This window comes from Cnephaeus nilssonii (genome assembly GCF_951640355.1).
Source record: "Cnephaeus nilssonii genome assembly, chromosome: 8".
NCBI lineage: Eukaryota > Metazoa > Chordata > Mammalia > Chiroptera > Vespertilionidae > Cnephaeus > Cnephaeus nilssonii.
The window spans coordinates 98048652-98069669 of record NC_137079.1 but is presented as its reverse complement, the minus strand read 5'-3'; the positions used below and the strand labels follow the sequence as shown (position 1 = coordinate 98069669).

Genomic DNA, 21018 nt, shown 5'->3' with positions numbered 1-21018 from the left:
CAGGGAGGTAAAAACCTTGTGGTGAAGAATAAAGACTTCAAAGTTATTATTTAAAATAACACATAATAAAAGTACAATAATTAATATTTTATCTTGAAATTTCATGCTACTTTTATATTCTATCCCTCAATATATCTGTTTATTTTCTACAAATATTTCTTCAAAAATTGTCTAGTAAAATGAACACCTCCAAAAAACAAGTTTATCCTAAAATTTTTAGTTCCTCCTGTCATAGTTCCATGTATATCAAACTGAAGAGCACAGAGTTCCAAGAATTTGATAAAGTGCCCATTATACAGAAATACAATATGTATTGTGCCTTTTAATTATGTAAAAGTTTAATTAAATACTACATAGAAAGTACTGCTTAGTTTTCTGGTAGATTTCATAGCATTTATTCATATTATTTAAATTTTCTAAAACCTGAAAAAGCAAAATTAGTAATTATGTTTGTCTAATACAGAAGAAGTCATCCTACATTTGCCAGATTTTCCCTTAATAGAAAAAGCAAATTTTCCATACATTTCTATTTATCTATTTTAAATCAAGTTAGCTTCAACAAATTTATATTACCTATAGAATATAAATCTCTACAAACTTTTAAATTATATTTTCCTGTCAGATAATCTCATACCTGCTATCATGTCATCTACAGCACTCATTTTCAGCAATACTTGTTCAATTAGCCCAACTTCCGTGCTAGTCTGTAAATTCCGAACACTTTTTCGTAAAATGGCTGTAAACATGCTCCATATTTCTGCTTGACATGTTACATCACAGTGCTCCAAAAGCTCTGTCATGCACGTTATACTCTCAGCATCCTGGATAATAAAGTTCATCTCCAAGTCAAATTCTCCACCAACCAGCTGAAAGAAGAAAAAAAGACATAATAACTAATAAGGAGGAAGGTTATTTATAACAATAAAATAAAATAATACCAAACATTCAACTAGCAAGAAAGCATAGCTACTCTAAATATTGTCATCATTTAGTCTAAAACTAATTTGATAAAAATTTCTAAGCTACAGATAAGTGAACACAGTTGCTTTGTAAGAATTAAAATTTGCAAAGAGAAATGTAAAATTTTTAATGTGATTTCAAATCTAGAATAACAGAGAAAAATAGAGAATATGACTCCTGGGTGGGATTCAAGAAAAATTCATACAAAAAATGGGTTTGGCTCTTAAAAGTGATATTAAAAGACAAAATTTAAGTATAAATTTTAAGAAGTAAAATATAAATGCTGAAATGAGATAATCAATGTTAAAAAGTTTGAAAGAGAAATACCTATCTTGTAATACTTTAAAAAGTTGAAAGTTGAACTAACAGCAACCTATTTGACATGTGGCATTATGCCAAATTAGTCATAAGTATTACTGTACCTGCCAAATGCTACTTCAAGTATAGTGATAGACAAATACATCTACGCTAATAAAAGAGAAACATACAAATTGACTGTCCCTCCACTACGCCCACCAACCAATCAGCTCAAGGAGGGGCTGGGGGCCTAGGTCGCTGGGGGCAACCCAAGCTTCCAGCCTGCCCTGGCCGCCACTCAATGTGCCAGGCTTCCAGCCTGCCCTGGCCGCCGCTCAAGGAGGGGCTGGGAGCCTGGGTCACCAGGGGGCATGGCCAGCCTGAAAATGGCCCTCAGCCTCTTACCCAGGCTGGCCACTCCCCCATGGAGTGAGGGTCCCCACTGGGGGGCTTGGCCAGCCTGCAAACAACCATCAGCCCCTCACCCAGGCTGGTCAGGCACCCCAGTGGAAAACCCCACCCTGAAGGGGGTGTGGCCAGCCTGAAAACGACCCTCAGCCCCTTACCAGGCTGGCCATGACCCCATGGAGTAAGAGTCCCCGCTGGGGGGCATGGCCAGCCTGCAAACAGCCATCAGCCCCTCACCCAGGCTGCCCCACACCCCAAGGGAACTCCCACCCTGATCCAGGACACCCTTCAGGGCAAACCAGGCACCCCCCAACCCCCCGTGCACCAGGCCTCTATACTAGTAAAAGGGTAATATGCTAATTAGACTGGGAGACCTTCCAGGGGACCTTCCGGATGTTCTTCTGGACAAAGCCATGGTGGCGGGGCCAAGGTAGAGGTGGTTAGAGATCAAGAGGGGAGGGCAGTTGTGGGTGATCAGGCCAGGAAGGGACAGCAGTTGTGGGTGATCAGGCTGGTGGGGGGGGGGGGGGCATGGGGGTGATAAGGCCGGCGGGGGGGGGGGGGGGCAGTTGGGGTGACCAGACCAGCAGGGGGGCCAGTTGGGGGCAAGCAGGCCATCAGTAGGGGTAAGTTGGGGGTATCAGGACAGCAGCGGGGGCAGTTTGGGGTGAGCAAGCCAGCAAGGGGGCAGTTGAGGGCAAGCAGGCTGGCGGGGGGGCAAGCATGCTGGCACGGGGGGCAGTTGGGGGTGATCAGGCTGGCGGCGGGGGGCAGTTGGGGGCAAGCAGGCCAGCAGGCAGAGTGGTTAGGGGCAATCAGGCAGGTGAGTGGTTAGGAGCCAGCAGTCCGGATTGCGAGAGTGATGTCCGACTGCCCGTTTAGACCCGATCCCTGTAAACCGGCAGTAGGACATCTTTCAAGGGGTCCCAGATTGAAGAGGGTGCAGGCCGGGCAGAGGGACACGACCCCCCCCCCCCCCGTGCATGAATTTCGTGCACCAGGCCACTAGTATAGAGTAAAAGACATACTATAATGATGCTCATTCTCAACTGACCAATCCCACATAAATTATGTTCCATTATAAGTTCCATTCTTAAAGAAGAACACTGACAAACTGGATATCATTTTTATCAATAGAATGGGAAATTTAGGAAGATAATAATAGCCATATATGGATTTCAAGATGGCAGCAGAGTAGGTGGACCTTTCTTGTACTTCCTTCGAGTCAGATTGGAAATAAAACTGGGGAACATTCACCTGGCATTACCAATTGAGGACTGAAGAGGAGACATTTAACAAGGGAGGGCAGAAACCATCTGGAGACTGAAAGGAATGGCAGGGTCAAAAGAGGGGCTGAGAATGAGGGGTTCCCCTGAGAGGATCAAGGCCCGAACCTTAGGCTGGACACCCCTACCCAGAGCACCAGAGCTGAGAACAGTGGCCCATGTAATATTTAGCAGTGAAAGGCTTGGGGCTTATGGCCTATCAGAGATAAAGCCACATTTAAAAAACAAAAAACACACACACAAAAAATCTCAGAGCACAGGATTTTCATTTGCAGCCACTCAACTGAGGCTTTGATGGAAGGAGGATGCTTTGGAATGGAGTTGACTGAGGAGAGGCTGGGGTGGGAAGCATTGGGGTAGATGTGGAACAGTGGCAGCTGAGAAACCTGTGATCTAATGTCTCCCCCCACCACCACCACCACCAATACCGCATCAGTTCATTTTTTCTAAGGGGCACAGGCCCCTCCCAGCAGCCAAAGTTAGGGGAAAAGGCAAATACCCTGCCCTCGGGATACAGCTCACCCCATCTTTCTTGCCACACCCTGCATCTGGACCCTGCAGAGGCGGCAGCAGCAGGGGCCAAACCTATGGGCCTAGACAGTCTCAGCGGTGTCAGTGACTGGATTTGGGGTGTGGCAATCCCCATCATGGGAAACCCAGAGGTCTCATACTACTAATTCAGCCAAAAGCCCTTTCAGAAACAGCCTTTTCAGTGACTAAGACTGACAGGTGGAGGAGGGCAGAGCTGGAGCCCAAGGAACCTTGGGATGTTTACTGACCCTTGCCTGGGCCCCTTGCTGCTAACAAGTTGGACCTAAAGTGCAGACTGGCCCCTCCTGTGTGAGGCCAAGCCCTCTGGAGACAGACACAAACTATGGATCGCTTGAAGCTTCGAGCCGGTTGCTGAGAGCCAAAGATGGACAGCTTCTGATAGTGGCAACCCACGAAGTACCTCCAGATAAAACAGACAGCCTCAGTCAACATCAGAGCAGAATTCAAAGAGAGCTCCCAGGGAGCACCGAACTCTACTGAGAGGAATGCTACTTCACTGTTTTTCCTTTATTTTTAAAAATTATTTTCTTTATTTTTTTTCTCCTTTATTGCTTTGTTATTTCTTTCATACCTTACTTTTCTTCCTTTTATGACTCTATTACTTTTTCTTCTTTCTCCTCCTTTCTCTTGTTTTCCCTTTCTTATTTTTTGTCTTTTTTTCTTTCTTCATCTTTTTCCTTTTCATAATTTTTTCCTCTTTTCTTTTATACTGTTTTCCTTTTCCTATTCTTTGTTCTTATTTTCTCTCTCCCGTCTTTCCTTTCATATTCCCTTTTCTTCCCCTTTTCTGTTCTCATATTTCTTTTCTTTTATTATTCTGGTTCACCTTTTTCTTTCCTAAATCTCTTTTATTTGTGATTGTGTTTGTTGTTGCTGTAAGCGTCTTCTGTATGTTTTTGTTTGTTTCTTGTTTTGTTTTGTTCTGTCAGCACTGGCACAACTGCTCACACAACGTGGTCAGAGTTGAGATGCACAGGTAGCCAGACTGAGAGAAAATACACCCATGAACAGGAAAAACAACAACAATCAAGACCCACTTACAACAGGAGAGCTCAAACAATCTACACAAGGGACATTCCTAAAGTATCCACCTCAGGTGATCAAAGAGACTGCATCATCAGGTCCCTCGGAACATAAGGCATCCCCATGAAGACTGGGAGGCATAGCTGTTCAATCTAATACATAGAAATAAATGCAAAGGGAAGGAAAAATGATGATAAAGAAACAAACCCCAAATTAAAGAAAAGGAGGAATCTCCTGAAAATCAGCTAAATTAAATGGTGACAAGCAAATTAGCACATATACAGTAGAGTTTGAAAGTAAAGGTTATAACGATGCCCAAGAAACTTGGTCAGAATAACAAGGAACATAGTGGTAACTACAACAGCATGAAAAAGAAAATAGAAACAATGAACAAGAAGCAGTTGGAAATGAAAAATACCATATCTAACAACAAGAATAAACGGGAAGAAATCAAAAGCAGGTTGAATGAAGGAGAGGGTCAAATTTGGAAGACAAGGTAGAAAACATACACCCAATTAGAGCCAAAAAAAAAAAAAAAAGAATAAACAGGAGGATAGTTTAAGGGAACTATGGGACAACATGAAACATAACAATAACCATATGATAGTGAAAGGAGTTAAAGCAAAATTAGGTAAACACGGTGTAAGGGGTAAAAGAAGGAGGAATCCTGGAGTTAGATGAAACCACAAAATGTTTTGCAGAAAAACAGGATAGATAGCAGAAAAACAGGATGTTTTGAAATGAAGATGTTTTTCTTGCAAGTGCAAAGTAAAATGTTGCAAAAAGGCCAGAACCAATGGGAGAGTGGCACAGAAAGACAAAGAGCAGGCCTTTAGCAGATAAAAGGGAAGAGCAGAATGCTTCAGTGGCAACCCATTTGAATCCCCTTCCCGAGTGGAGAGCCTATGTTTGTTTAAAATAAATCCCTGCCTTGTGTGAACTTTTCTGGTCCTCAGTTTCATTCTTTGATTCCATGAGACACGACCCTTGACTATTCCGGTATCAATAAAGTTACCAGGTGGAGCAAGGAGCAGACAGCCAGTTTGAAGGAAACAGAAAACTTCCCTAACCTGCTAATGGAAAAAGTCACCCAAGTACAGGAAGCAGAGAGAGTCCCCATCAAGAGGAACCCAAGGAGACACATCATAATTAAAATGGCAAAAGTTAAAAACAAAGAGGGAATCTTAACCCTTTGCACTTGCTTGCTTTTTTCTCGATTCCTTTATTCTACTCGGGATTTAATTTTTTAAATACCCCAGATTTTACAAAGCACGGCAATAGAATAAAAATCTGGAGTTTCTTTTCATACAAACTTATTTATTTGGATTTTTTTATTTCAAATTATTGATACATTCAAAGAGTATAAAAAGAGCTGCTACCGATGCTAACCGTGTCGAGTCACACTCGACATCCGAGTGCAAAAGGTTAAAGATAGAAACAGTTACCTACAAGTGAGTCCCCATGAGGCTGTCAGCTGACTTCTCAACAGAAACACTTCAGGCCAGAAGGGATTGGAATGAAGTATTCAAAGTAATGAAAACCAAGGACCTGAACCCAAGACTACACTATCCAGCAAGGCTATCATTTAAAATTGATGTTGAAAGAGCTTCTCAGACAAAAACAACAAAAAAGGCTAAAAGAGCACATTAACACCAAACAAGCATTCCAAAAAAATGTTAAAGGCAATGCTTTAAGAAGAAACCAAGAGAAAGGAATCCTACCTAATAAAAAAGTAATATGCAAATTGACTGCACCTTCGCTACGCCCAAGCCATGCCAACCAGCCAATCAGGGTGAGTATGCAAATTAACCCAACCAAGATGGCAGTTAATTTGCATACATACCTGGGTCCGGGGAACCTCCTCGGCACCCAGGTCACTCCCAGGCGGCCATCAAACAGAGGCTTTAGGCTTGGGAAGGGGCCGAGCCTGCGATCGGAGGGACAGGGGTCCCTTTCCCAAGCCTAAAGCCTGGGGCGGAGGCTTTAGGCATGGGAAGGGGCCGATCCTGCGATCGGAGGTTCCAGGTGGGGGGTGAGGCGGATGACCCCTTCCCAAGCCTAAACCTGGAGTGGAGGCTTTAGGCTTGGGAAGGGGCCGAGGCTGCAATTGGAGGTGTGGGAGGGGGAACTCCTTCCCAAACCTAAACCTGGGGCAGAGGCTTTAGGCTTAGGAAGGGGCCGAGCCTATGATCAGAGGTGGGGGAGGGACCCCTTCCCAAGCCTAAACCTGGGGCGGAGGCTTTAGGCTTGGGAAGGGGACGAGCCTGCAATTGGAGGTTCCGGGCGGGGGTGGGGACAACCACTTCCCAAGCCTAAACCTGGGGCGGAGGCTTTAGGCTTAGGAAGTGGCCAAGCCTATGATCAGAGGTGCCGGAGGAAGGGTGGGACCCCTTCCCAAGCCTAAAGCCTGGGGTGGAGGCTTTAGGTTTAGGAAGTGGCCAAGCCTATCATCGGAGGTGCGGAGGGGGAGGAGAGACCCCTTTCCAAGCATAAACCCTGGGGCGGAGGCTTTAGGCTTGGGTAGGGGCTGAGCCTGTGATCGGAGGTTCTTGGGTAGGGGCTGAGCCTGCGATCGAAGGGGGGTGAACCCCTTCCCAAGCCTAAAGCCTGGGGTGGAGGCTTTAGGCTTAAGAAGGGGCAGAGCCTGAGATCAGAGGTGGGGGGGACCCCTTTCCAAGCCTAAACCTGGGGCAGAGGCTTTTGGCTTGGGAAGGGGCTGAGCTTGGGATCAGAGGGAACGGGAAAAAAATCAATGGAAACATATCCTCAGGTGAGGATAAAAAGAAAAATAAAGAAATGTCACATTCTATGAAAGACACATCTTGAAAATGCTTAAAGAAAGTTGTCATTTTTTCATGGTGAAGGGACTGGGGTCTGTGTTGATGAAAATACCTGGGTGGCTGCGGTGACTGGCAGTGGCTGCAGCAGAGGGGTGATGGGGCAGGTGCCTTACCCTGATCAGCCCGGTCACCTCAAGCAAAGGGAAGCCAGACTGCGGCTTAGGTCCGCTCCCAATGGGGAGGTGGGCTTAAGCCATCAGTAGGATATCCCCTGATGGCTCCCAGTATGTGACAGGGGGCAGGCTGGGCTGAGGGACCCCTCCCCAGTGCATAAATTTCGTGCACCGGGCCCCTAGTATAGACATAAGAAGAAAAGGGGCAATAAAATATGGACCAATCAATAAAAACCTTAAATGTAAATCAACTAAATGCTCCAATCAAAATATATAAGGTACCTGAATAAATAAGAAAACATGAACCATACATATTCTAAAAGAAACCCACCTCAGAAGAGAAGATTCACACAGAATAAAAGTGAAAGGATGGAAAAAAATATTCTATGCAAATGCAAAGAGAAAAAAAGCTGGAGTAGCAATAGTTGTATCTAACAAATACACTTTAAAACAAAGACAATAACACAAGACAAAGAAGATCACTACATAACGAAAGGAATCATTCCAACAAGAAAATATAACCCTTATAAACATATACACACCAAACACAGGAACAACTAAATATTTAAAAGCTCTTGGAAAACTTTAAGTGAGAGATCAATAGCAATGCAGGAGTTCTAGGAGACTTTAACACCCACTAACATCACTAGATAGATATTCCAGACCAAAACTCAACAATGAAACAGCGACCTTAAAAGACACATTGGATCAGATAGATTTAATTGATGTTTATAGGACATCCTATCTAATAAAAGAGTAATATGCAAATTGACTGTCACTCCAACACACAAGATAGCTACCCCCATGTGGTCAAAGATGGCCACCACAAGATGGTCAGCAGGGGAGGGCAGTTGGGAGGACAAGGCCTGCAAGGGAGGGCAGTTGGGGGTGATCAAGCCTGCAGGGGAGGGCAGTTAGGGGTGACCAGGCCGGCAGAGGAGGGAAGTTGGGGGCGACCAGGCCTGCAGGGAAGGGCATTTGAGGGGGGACCCAGGCCTGCAGAGGAGAGCAGTTGGGGGGGGGACCAGGCCTGCAGGGGAGGGAAGTTAGGGGTGACCAGGCAGGCCTGCAAGGGAGGGCAGTTAGGGGTGACCAGGCCTGCAGGGGAGGGCAGTTAGGGGCAAACAGGCTGGCAGGGGAGCAGTTAGGCATCAATCAGGCTGGCAGGTGAGTGGTTAGGGGGTGATCAGGCTGGCAGGCAGAAGCGGTTAGGAGCAATCAGGAAGGCAGGCAGGCGAGCAGTTGGGAGCCAGCAGTCCTGCATTATGAGAGGGATGTCCGACTGCCCGTTTAGCCCCAATCCTCCCGGGATCGGGCCTAAACGGACAGTCAGACATCCCTAGAGGGGTCCCAGATTGGAGAGGGTGCAGACTGGGCTGAGGGACATACACCCCCCATGCATGAATTTCATGCACCAGGCCTCTAGTTTCATCATAAAATGGCAGAATATATATCCTTCCCAAAAGCACATGGGTCATTCTCAAAGATAGACTACATGTTAGGACACAAAATAAGTCTTGAGAAATTCAAGAAGACTGAAACCATATCAATCATATATTCTCAAATCACAATGGCATGAAACTAGAAATCAACTAGAGTAAAAAAACCCAAAAACATTCAAATACATGGAGGCAAAATAGCAAGTTATTAAACAATAAATGGATTACCAATGAGATCAAGAAAGAAATAAAAAACTTCCTGGAAACAAACGAAAATGAACATACAACAAACCAAAACCTAAGGGACACGGAGAAAGCAGTCATGAGAGGAAAGTTCATAGCACTACAGGCATACTGCAAGAAACAAGAAAAAGCTCAAATACAAAATTTAACCCAACTACTAAAATAATTAAAAAGAAAACAACAGGAAAAGACCCGAATAAGCAGAAGTAGGGAAATAATAAAGATCAGAGAGGAAATAAATGAAAATAGAGACAAAAAAAATAGTACAAAATATCAATGAAACCCAAGAGTTGATTTTATGAAAAGATAAACAACATCAATATACTTTTAACCAGACTTACCAATAAACAAAGAGAGAGTATCCAAATAAATAAAATCAGAAATGAAAGAGGCAAAGCAACAACTAGTATCACAGAAATACAAAGAATTGTAAGAAACTACTTTGAACAACTGTATGCCAACAACCTGAGTACAATCGACAAATTGCAAGAAACATACAATCTTTCAAAACTGAAACAGGAAGAATCAGAAAACCTGAATAGGATAGTAACAGCTAATGAAATTAAAGAATTGGTCAAAAAACTGCCAGCAAACAAAAGTCCTGGATTAGATTGCTTCACAAACAAATTTTACCAAACATTCAAAGAATTAACCACTATCCACATCAACCTATTCCAAACATTTCAAGAGGATGAAAGGCTTCCAAGCTTTTTTTATGAGACCAGCATGATCCGAATGTCAACACCAAATAAAGACATTGCAAAGAAAGAAAATTATACACCAATACCGTTGATGAACATAGATGTTAAAATCCTCAACAAAATATTAGCAAATTAGATCCAACAATACATTAATAAGATCACACACCATGACCAAGTGGGATTTATGCCTGGGATGCAAGGTTGGTTCAATATTTGTAAATCAATAAACATAATACATCATGTAAACAAAATGAAGGAGACAAATCACATAATCACATCAATAGACAGAAAAAACATTACAAAAATCTAGTGCTCATTTATGATATAAAATCTCAGAAAAGTGGGAATAGAGGGATCATACTTCAACATAATAAGGGCCATACACCTCCAGTCAATATCACACTGAATGAGGAAAAACTAAAAGCATTTTCTTTAAGATCAGGAACAAGACAGGTATGTCTCTTTCACCACTCTTATTCAGCATAGTATTGGAAGTCCTAGCCACAGCAATCAGAAAAGAAGAAATGAAAGTCATCTAAATTAGAAATGAAACATAATATTTTAAAGAGAAAACACTAAAAACTCCACCAAAACAGCTATTAGGTTTAATAAATAAATTTGGCAAGACAGCATGATAAAAAACTAACATCCAGAAATCAATGACATTTTATATACTGAGTGGCCAGATTATTATGATCTCTGAACGCATAATAATCTGGCCACTCAGTGTGTGTGTGTGTGTGTGTGTGTGTGTGTGTGTGTGTGTGTGTGTGTATTAGAGGCCCGGCCCGGTGCATGAATTCGCGCATGGGTGGGGTCCGGCCAGCCTGGCCAGGGGGAGGGGACATGGGCAGTTGGCCATCCTGCATGATGGTCGAACTCCTGGTCAAGGGGACAATTTGCATATTAGCCTTTTATTATATAGGATATATACTGAGTGGCCAGATTATTTGCGTTCAGAGATCATAATAATCTGGCCACTCAGTGTATATCAACTAGAGGCCTGGTGCACGAAATTGATGCATGGGGGGGGTGTCCCTCAGGCCGGCCTGCACTGTCTCCAATCTGGGACCCCTCGAGGGATGTCTGACTGCTGATTTAGGCCTGATCCTGCCTAAACCAGCAGTCAGTCAGACAAACCCCTCGCAATCCAAGACAACTGTCTCCTAACCACTCACCTCCCTGCCTGCCAAATGCCCCCAACTGCCCTCCCCTGCCGGCCTGGTCGCCTCCAACTGCCCTCTCCGGGTGGCCTGATTGCCCCCCCAGCTACCCTCCCCTGCAGGCCTGGCCGCCCCCAACTACCCTCCCATCCAGGCCAGTTTGCCCCCAACTGCCCTCCCCTGCCAGCCTGGTCACCCCCAACTGCCCTCCCCTGCTGGCCTGATAGCCCCTAACTGCCTCTGCCTTGGCCCCCACCACCATGGCTTTGTCCTAAAGGATGTCGGACGTCCAGAAGATGGCCGGTCAACCCGGTATAATTAGCATATTACCCTTTTATTAGTATAGATTAAATAGGATAGGATTGCTTAAATGGGGGGAAGCCTTTTTCAGCAGGAGGAGATGCTCTTGGCAGAGAAAAATACATAACCTCTATATATGGACTGATAGGCAGCCATATGCACTATACTGCCAAACTGGTTATTAAAAAGTTGAAGTGCTTTCTTACACCTTACACCAAACAGCTGTTGCCCTTAAAACCCCTCCTCAGCCCCCACCTGAGGTTCTGCTTTCGCAGTTCACCCAGATTAGGTTCTGAAAGATCAGTTTCTATGCCAGTCAGCGTCAAAAGCTCCGCTTCCTAGGCAGCCACTGGCTCTTCACAGTTCACCCAATTTGGTTCTGATTGGTCGGTTTCTATGCCAGTCAGCGTCAGAAGCTCTGCCTCCTAGACAGCCATTGGCTCCTCTGGGAAATCGAGAACGGCCCTGCCTTCACGTCGGCACCAGCCCTTCCGTCACCCCCCACCCCCAGTCCGCTAGTGGGTGTATCTCTGGCCGCACTGAGAAGTGGCACCTCAGGTCTGTGCTGGTGGCAATTTTGAATTCTCATCCCTGATCTAACCTTACAGTGTGAGCTCCGTGAAGGCAAGCATTTGTCTTGTTCATTCTTAGTTCACTCATAGACTTTACCTGTGTCTCTGCATCTATGCTAGCACCGCATGGTGACCGGTCGAACGATCATTTTGGTCGTCACGGTCACTGCCTTTTTATATATATATATAGATAATGAATTCTCAGAAAGAGAAACTAAAAAAAAAAAAAAAAAAAACAGGATCCCTAGGAATAAACCTAACAAGGAGGTAAAAAATCTGTTCTCAGAAAACTACTTGTATAGTACATTGAAAAAAAAAATAGAAAAAGATAAAAACAAGTGGAAGCCTATACTGTGTTCATGAATTGGATGCATTAGCATCAAAGCAATCTACAGATTCAACACAAACCCTATTAAAATACCAAGAGCATATTTCACAGATGTAGAACAAATGTTCCAAAAATTTATATGGAACCAAAAAATAGCCTCAGCACTCCTGAGAAAGAAGAACAAAGTTGGAAGGACCACAATATTGGATATCAAACTATACTACAAAGCCACTGTAATCAAAACAGCCTGGTACTGGCATAAGAACAGGCATATATATCAATGGAACAGAACAGAGACCCCCAAAATTGACCTAAGCTAATATGGTCAATTAATATTTAACAAAGGAGGTAAGAGCACACAATGGATTAAAGATAATCTCTGAAATAAATGGTGTTGGGAAAAGTGGACAAATACATGCAAAAAAATGAAACTAATCCCAGGTTCGATTCTGGTCAAGGGCATGTACCTTGGTTGCAGGCACATACCCAGCAGGGAATGTGCAAGAGGCAGCTGATCGATGGATATTTCTAACTCTCTATCCCTTTCCCTTTCTCTCTGTAAGAAATTAGTAAAATATATTTTTTTAAAAAAAAAGGACAAAGGGCCTGAATAGACACTTCTCCAAAAAAGACATACAGATGACCACTAGTCATATGAAAAAATGCTCCATGTCACTAATCATCCAAGAGATACAAATCAAAACGACAATGAGGTACCATCTCACATATGTCAGAATGGCTACCATCAGCAAATCAACAAATGACATGTGCTGGTGAGGATGTGGAGAAAAGGGAACCCTAGTACATGGGAATGCAGACTGGTGCAGCCACTGTGGAAAACAGTACGGAGGTTCCTAAAACCATTAAAAATGGAACTGCCATTTTACCCAACAATACCACACTTCAGGGATCATATCCTAAAAATTCCAAAACACCAATGAGAAAGAATATATGCACCTCTACATTCATAGCAGCGCTATTTACAATTGCTAACATCTGGAAACGGTCCAAATGCCCCTCACTAGATGAGTGGATAAAAAAAGCTGCAGAACAGACGGAGCTCTTACCCTTTGAGACAGCATGAATGAACCTGGAAACTATAACGCTAAGTGAAATAAGCCAGTTAGAGAAATACAAATATCACATGATCTCACTTATATGTGGAATCTAATAAACAAAATAAACTGAAAAACAAAATAGGTCCAGAGGTATGGATGCTTGGAACAGAACAGATATCAGTGGGGAGGTGGAGGGAGGGATGGGAAGAGATAAAACAAAGATCAAATATGCATATATGCATAACCCATAAATACAGACAGTAGTGTGTGGAAGGCCTGGAGTGGGGCAGGGGTTAGGTGGACAGGGGGCAAAAAGGAGGACAATGGGGGACACATATGTAATATTGACAACAATTTAAAAAATATTAGCCATATACAAAATGCCTAACAGTTTTGAAGTTATTTATTCACCCATTCATACAACAAATACTTTATTTATTAAAGACTGGGACTTACTCTTCTAGGAACTAGGGTGTATATCTGTGGACAAGAAAAAGCCCATGCACCAATAGTGCTAAATTCCAAGAATAAAGATGTATATACATATTCTAGAGACCCAGTGCACTGGAGGCGGGGGGGGGGGGGGGGGGTGCTGGAGGGGAAGGGTGTCCCTCAGCCCAGCCTGCACTCTCTCCAATCAAGGACCCCTCGGGGGATGTCTGACTCCCGGTTTAGGCCCGATCCCACCGGACCTAAACCAGCAGTCGGACATTCCTCTCACTGTCCGGGGCTGCTGGCTCCTAACCGCTTGCCTGCCTGCCTGACTGATTGCCCCTAACCACTTCTTCCTGACAGCCTGATTGACACCTAACTGCTCCCCTACCGGCCCAATCACCCCCCAACTGTCCTCCCGTGCCGGCCCAGTCACTCCCAACTGCCCTCCCCTGCTGGCCTGGTCAGCCCTAACTCCCCTCCTCTGCCGGCCTGGTCACTCCTAACTGCCCTCCCCTGCAGGCCAGGTCCCCCCAAACTGCCCTCCCTCCCCTGCAGGCCCAGTCATCCCCAACTGCCCTCCCTTGCTGGCCCAGTCAGCCCTAACTCCCCCCTCCTCTGCTGGCCTGGTCACTCCTAACTGCCCTCCCCTGTGGGCCTGGTCCCCTCAACTGCCCTCCCTTCCCTGCAGGCCCGGTCACCCCCAAATGCCCTGCCCTGCTGGCCTGATCGCCCCTAACGGCCCTCCCCTGCTGTCCTGATCACCCACAACTGCCCTCCCCTGCCAGCCATCTTGTGGCAGCCATCTTGTGACCACATGGGGGCGGCCATCTTGTGCAAGGGCGTGATGATCAATTTGCATATTACCTTTTTGTTATATAGGATAGTATGCATACTATACCTAATTCCAAAAAAAGGTTGAGGTTGTCTTACATCCTATATAATAAAAGGCTAATATGCAAATTGACTGAACAGTGGAAGGACCGGTCGCTATGACGCGCACTGACCACCAGGGGGCATATGCTCAACTCAGGAACTGCCCCCTGGTGGTCAGTGCACTCCCACAGGGGGAGCGCCGCTCAGCCAGAAGTCGGGCTCATGGCTGGCAAACACAGCGGCGGTGGCGGGAGCCTCTCCCGCCTCTGTGGGAGCGCTAAGGATGTCCGACTGCCGGCTTAGGCCCGCTCCCCAGGAGGAGCAGACCTAAGCCGTCAGTCGGACATTCCCCGAGGGCTCCCTGACTGCAAGAGGGCACAGGTCAGGCCGAGGTACAACTCCCTGGCCCCGAGTGCACAAATTTTGTGCATTGGGCCTCTAGAGTTACATAAAGCATAAAAGAAGATATAAATTGTGAGTAGCTGACAAAGAGGAAGCAATGGAGAATTAAGATTAGGGACAGATAGGAACTGGAAATGAAATTCAAAAAGTAGAATTAATTTTCCATCAATGAAATGTATTTATTAATATGGATGAATGACTATATGGTATGATATAAATGGGATAAACAATAAGAATATCATTACCTAACCCTACATGCCATTAAGTGCTATTCTAAGTGGTTTATATATACAGTATTAAGTAATGTAATTCTCATTACAACTTATGAGAAACTATATTTGTTTTCCTTTTACAGATAAGTAATCACAGGCACAGAAAGTTTAATTAACTTGCAAATGGCCACCACAAGATCGAAACCCAGTAAGTCTGTCTGCGTACAAGTCCATAAAAGCAATAAAAAGCTCATTTAAGAATATTTTTTAAATCTTCTAGAATTTGAAAACAAAAATATCCTCAATTTTTAATATATTGTACTCCATATATTTTTCTCTATAATAGCTCCAAAATTCAACTTTATAAGAAACTAGTCCTTATGTTAACTTCTTTAGCCAACCTAGATGTTCTCTCTGGTTAAAGGCCAGTTTTACTTCTATGTATGAAACAAATTCAACTATTCTTACTAGTTCTGGTTTATTCACAATAATAGCTGATTAAGAGTTTGGCTCTGAATTCAGACTTCCTAGATTTAGATTTTAGCTGCAACACTCACTTAAAGTGTGATGTTAATAATACTACTTCTCTAAATCTCAGTTACTTCATCAACAATATGGGAATAAAAGTTCCTATGTAATAGGATTATTGTGAGGATTGAATAAAGTAACTGGGTTATAAGCAGTTAAGAACAAAGTTGGGCATATAATTAGCATTTAATTAAGGTTACCTAGTAGATCTATGACAATCAATTCAATATCATTTTTGCCAGGCCATAGTCTTACTGAAGAACTGCTTATTTATTTATTAATTATATGCCCAATTGATCTGGGTCACAATTTTGAACCTTGCAGACCAGTGATTAGTAACTTAGAAGAGGTTCTCTAGAATGGACCATATGGAGAATGCAAAGGTTTGAAAAACAATTACATGGATACTTACTGATGGAAGTAACAGAAGCAGACAACCAAGATTTAAGCCACTGAATAAATGTATCAAGAGTTAGTATAAAATAAATTGGAAGAACATTGAAGAATTTTTTTAGACTAATTTCTACATGAGCTCTTTGTTCTTTAGTAGAATCAGAAGTAACCAAAAACCATTATGAAATGTGTAAAATAGCAGAGATGGGCTCAGCTGAAAAATAATAGTTTGCTTTTAAAGGAATTAACAATTAATATGTGTAATTCCAACAATCAGGCTCTGATATGTGAAGCCTCAGGTTCCATCTTTCACATTAAAAAAAAAATCCCCTTTTAGATATATCATTTAATAACAAAAGAGTTCAGTTAAGGCTCTAAAAACATTTATTGTGGATAATGTAGAATGGGCCTATGTTTTCTTTTTTTTTCTTTTTTTATATTTTATTGATTTTTTACAGAGAGGAAGGGAGATAGAGAGTTAGAAACATCGATGAGAGATAAACATCGATCAGCTGCCTCCTGCACGCCCCCTACTGGGGATGTGCCCACAATCAAGATACGTGCCCTTGACCGGAATCAAACCTGGGACCCTTCAGTCCGCAGGCTGACGCTCTATCCACTGAGCCAAACCGGTTTCGGCTGGGCCTATGTTTTCTGATAGTCTTTTAAACCTTTATTATAACTTCTAATATAATAGTGTTAATGTGGTTAATGCTTATGAAACTATCATTCCAAGATTAGGGAAATACTTATTCCCCACTTCTAACAAGTAGTTCAATACTTATCAACTAAAGCATTAAAAAAAAAGTAGAAACAATTGGCCTTTACCATGGAAACAATTCTCTAATAAACCTATGAGAAAAAGACATAATTGACCTCATAGAAAGAAACTATAGATAAATGAGGTGAAGTGCATGACCTAAGTCGCACATAAGTAAATGGCAGATCCAAGATTCTAATTTAGACTAGAAAGCACACCTAAACACCTTGCTACAAAGTCAAGGAGGGTAAACTTAAAAAATACATTTCAGATAAGTTATAGCGCAATGAAAAAATCAGTGTTTTATAAACAGGGTGTGGGATAAAATGAGGAAAGACAAAATGTTTTCTGTGGATAAGAAATGTAACATCCAGAAGTAGTAAATCACAATAAGGAAAAACAACCAATTTATTTAAGTTATTTCATCAAGAAAGTAGAAAACTGAAGGCTCGCTTATTTTTTTAAAAAAATTAGCAAAAATACTAAAAAAAGAAAACATTTAAAAATTTTTTAAATTTTTTTTCAGAGAAGAAAAGTGAGAGAGATATGGAAACATCAATGACAAGAATCACTGATCAGTTGCCTCCTGCATGCCCCCTACTAGGGATCAAGCCCACCACCCCAGCATGTACCCTGACCAGGAATCGAACCTTGACTTCCTGGTTCATAGGTCAAAGCTCAATCACTAAGTCATGCCATCCAGGCAAAAAGAAAAGATTTTTAAAAGCAAAGATAGTGACACAAACAGTATAAAAATGCTTATTAAATAAAAGCTAAAATCACTGTTACCATAGTATAAAAATATTTATAAAACAAATGAAACTTCCTCTAAATCTGAATGTATCATTGTGATAGTCTATTTGCACTGTTAAGGGTGCTCTTCTCCTCAAGGCCTTCTTAAAATTATAAACGGTATTGCCACACAAAAGTGATGCACAACTCAAGAATTGCTTCTAACTCAAGAAGTAATCATAACTGAATTTATATAAAATGGCATAGCTAAGCCTTTTTAATGAAATCCTTTTATTTACACGAAAGCATAAAAATTATCTATATATATAAAACCCTAATATGCAAATAAAACAAATGGCAGAACAACTGGTCGCTATGACGTGCGCTGACCACCAGGGAACACGTGCGGAACATGGCAGGCATCAGCCATGGAGGGATGATGGAGCAGGTGAGTGGGGGCGCCAGGCCAAGATGGGATACTGGTCGCTGTCATCAGGGCAAGCCTCTGGTGGTTACTAAAAACTCTTTGCTCCCGCGTGCTGTGGTCCTGCCCAGCACTTACACCTGCTGCCAGCGTCGGAGCCACCACTTGCCCCTGCTGCCGGCGCCCGGCACCAGCCATAATCGCTCGGGGCCATCAGCGGGTGCAAGCAGCGGCTGCCAGCCCCAATTGCCCCTGGGGGCTTCTCCACCTCCTCCTGCTCCTGAGGGGTGATCGGGGCAGCAGCCACTGCTCACACCCACTGACAGTGCCGGCCACAATTGCTCCATAAGCGGGTGTGATCAGGACCTGCGCTGTCAGCACGTGGGAGCGGCAGCAGCAGGAACAGGGCTTCAGGAAGACAGGGGACCAGGAGCTGTGGCGGGAGGGGCCAGGTGGGGGCGCAGAGGATGGGCCGAGACCTGCCCCCGTGCCCACCGAACCCCACAGTTCTTTCAGAGTGCACCAATTTGTGCACTGGGCCCCTAGTTGTATATAACCTTTGGAGAAATTTCTGCCAATATTTTTTCTGCCCATTTTTAACTATCAGATTATGAGATAGTATTTTTTTAAATAGTTTATTGATTTTTAGAAAGAGAGGGAGGGTGAGAGATAAACATTGATGTGAGAGTACAACATCCATCAGCTACCTTCTGCACGCCCCCTACAGGGGATTGATCCTGCAACCCAGGCATGTGACTTTGACCAGGAATCGAACCCAGCAACCTTTTGGTGCAGGGGACAACACCCAATCAACTGAGCTACTCGGGCCAGGGCACAGTATGGTTTTAATGATGTAGAGTTGTATGAGTTCCTTATTTATTTTTGAATATTAACCCCTTATCTAATATATCATTTGTGAATATCTTCTCCCATTTAGTAGGTTGTGTAAATCAAAACCACAAGACATACCACCTGTCAGAATGGCTATCATCAAAATGTCAATCAACAAATAAGATGTGTTATTAAAGATGTGGAGAAAAGGAAACCTTCATGCACTGTTGGTAGGACTGTAAACTGGTACAGCCACTATGGAAAATAGCATGGAGGTTCTTCAAAAAATTAAAAATAGAACTGCGATATGATCCAGAAATTGCTCTTCTGGGTATTTATCCAAAGAAAACCAAAACACTTATTCGAAAAGAAATGTGCAACCCCTATGTTCATTAAAGCATGTAATAATCCTATATAATAAAAGCCTAATATGCTAAGTGTCCAGTAGTCTGTTCAACCAATCAAAGCATAACATGCTAATGATAGGCTAAGGCTGCTCAACCGCTGGTTATGATGTGCACTGACCACCAGGGGGCAGACACCTCGACTGGTAGGTTAGCTTGCTGCTGGGGTCTGGCCGATCGGAACTGAGCAAGACGGGCCGGACACGCCCTGGAGTCCTCCCATGGTCCCACCACAGCTGGCCAACCTCCCGCATCCCTCCCTGACCCCTATCGTGCACCAGTGGGGTCCCTCGGCCTGGCCTGCGCCCTCTCGCAATCCGGGACCCCTCAGGGGATGTCGGAGAGCCAGTTTCGGCCCGATCCCGCAGGCCAGGCTGAGGGACCCCACTGGTGCACGAATTCATGCACTGGGCCTCCAGTTATTTATAATAGCTAAGATATGGAAGAAACCTAGCTGTGTCCATACATAGATGAATGGGTAATGAATTAAAGAAGATGTGGCATATGTATATAATGGAATATTATTCAAGCAATAAGGACTATGAAATTTTGCTCTTTCAGTCTCTGGCTGTGGCATCATGAAGAGCTGCCATGCCATGTCTGCCCACCTGCAATGGGTGATCGTAGAGAACCGCTTCAGCTTCCTAATCAAGAGGAACAAGCAGACTTATGGAACCCAATAACCCTAAGGCCCACAACTGCTTTCGCTACCATGGATGTGGAGTGGTGCCCTATGGCAAAGATGTGGTAGTCATCATGAAGCAGAGATCTGGGCAGTAAGAGCCTGCCACATCCTATGTGTGGACCACCATCAACAAGAAGGCCTAGGAGCAGATTCCAGTACATGGTCCGCAAGAACAAGTATGGCCTGGATCTGAGCAGGGCTGCCAACCACAGAGCCAGCGCCATCCTAAGCAGCCAGAAGCCTATGAAGGTGAAGAGGAAGTGGTCCTCCCCACCAAGAGCTCTTGAGCACCCCGTCACTCCAAAGCAATAAATATATCAGCCAAGTTTCCTCAAAAAAAAAGAAAAGAAATATTGCCTACTGTGACAACACTGGATGGACCTAGAGTGTATTATGCTAAGTGAAATAAGACAGAGAAAGTATATTACATGAGAAATCATTAAAAAAAGGAAGAACAAACAAAACTACAGAAACGAAGAACAAACTAGTTGCCAGAGGGGAAGAGGGTGGAGGAAATGGGAGAAAAGGTAAAGCTGATTAAGAGGTACAAATCTCCAGTGGCCCGGTGCAGGAAATTTGTGCAGGGAGGGGGGTGTCCCTCAGCCCAGCCTGCATCCTCTCTAATCTGGGACCCCTCAAGGGATGTCCGACTGCCGGTTTAGGCCCGATCCCACACAACCCCCTCACAATCTGGGACTGCTGGCTCCTAACTGCTCACCTGCCTGCCTGCTTGATCGCCCCTAACCACTCTACATGCTGGCCTGCTTGCTCCCAACCACACCCCCCTGCCAGCCTGCTCACCCCCAAATGCCCTCCCCTCCTGGCCTGATCGCCCCTAACCGCCTCTGCCTCGGCCCCGCCACCATGGCTTTATCCAGAAGGACGTCCAGAAGGCCTCATGGTCTAATTAGCATATTACCTTTTTATTAATATAGATTAATCCATGGGGATATAGTGTATAGCACAAAGAATATGTTAATATCTGATGACTTAGCACAGTGACAGATGGTTACTAAACTAATTTTGATTATCACACAGTAAAGTAAAAAATGTGGA

The 21018-nt window shown here is 43.9% G+C and overlaps 1 protein-coding gene across 3 annotated transcripts in view; it reads right to left on the bottom strand.

Annotated features, from left to right (window-relative positions):
* The window catches only part of NBEA (neurobeachin), an 873840-nt gene that overhangs the window by 782839 nt on the left and 69983 nt on the right, over positions 1 to 21018 (bottom strand). For all 3 annotated transcript variants that reach the window (XM_079778900.1, XM_079778901.1, XM_079778902.1), the window contains exon 2: positions 635 to 866. In XM_079778900.1, the coding sequence (XP_079635026.1) occupies positions 635 to 866 (232 nt within the window). The remainder of the gene's footprint in view (positions 1 to 634; positions 867 to 21018) is intronic.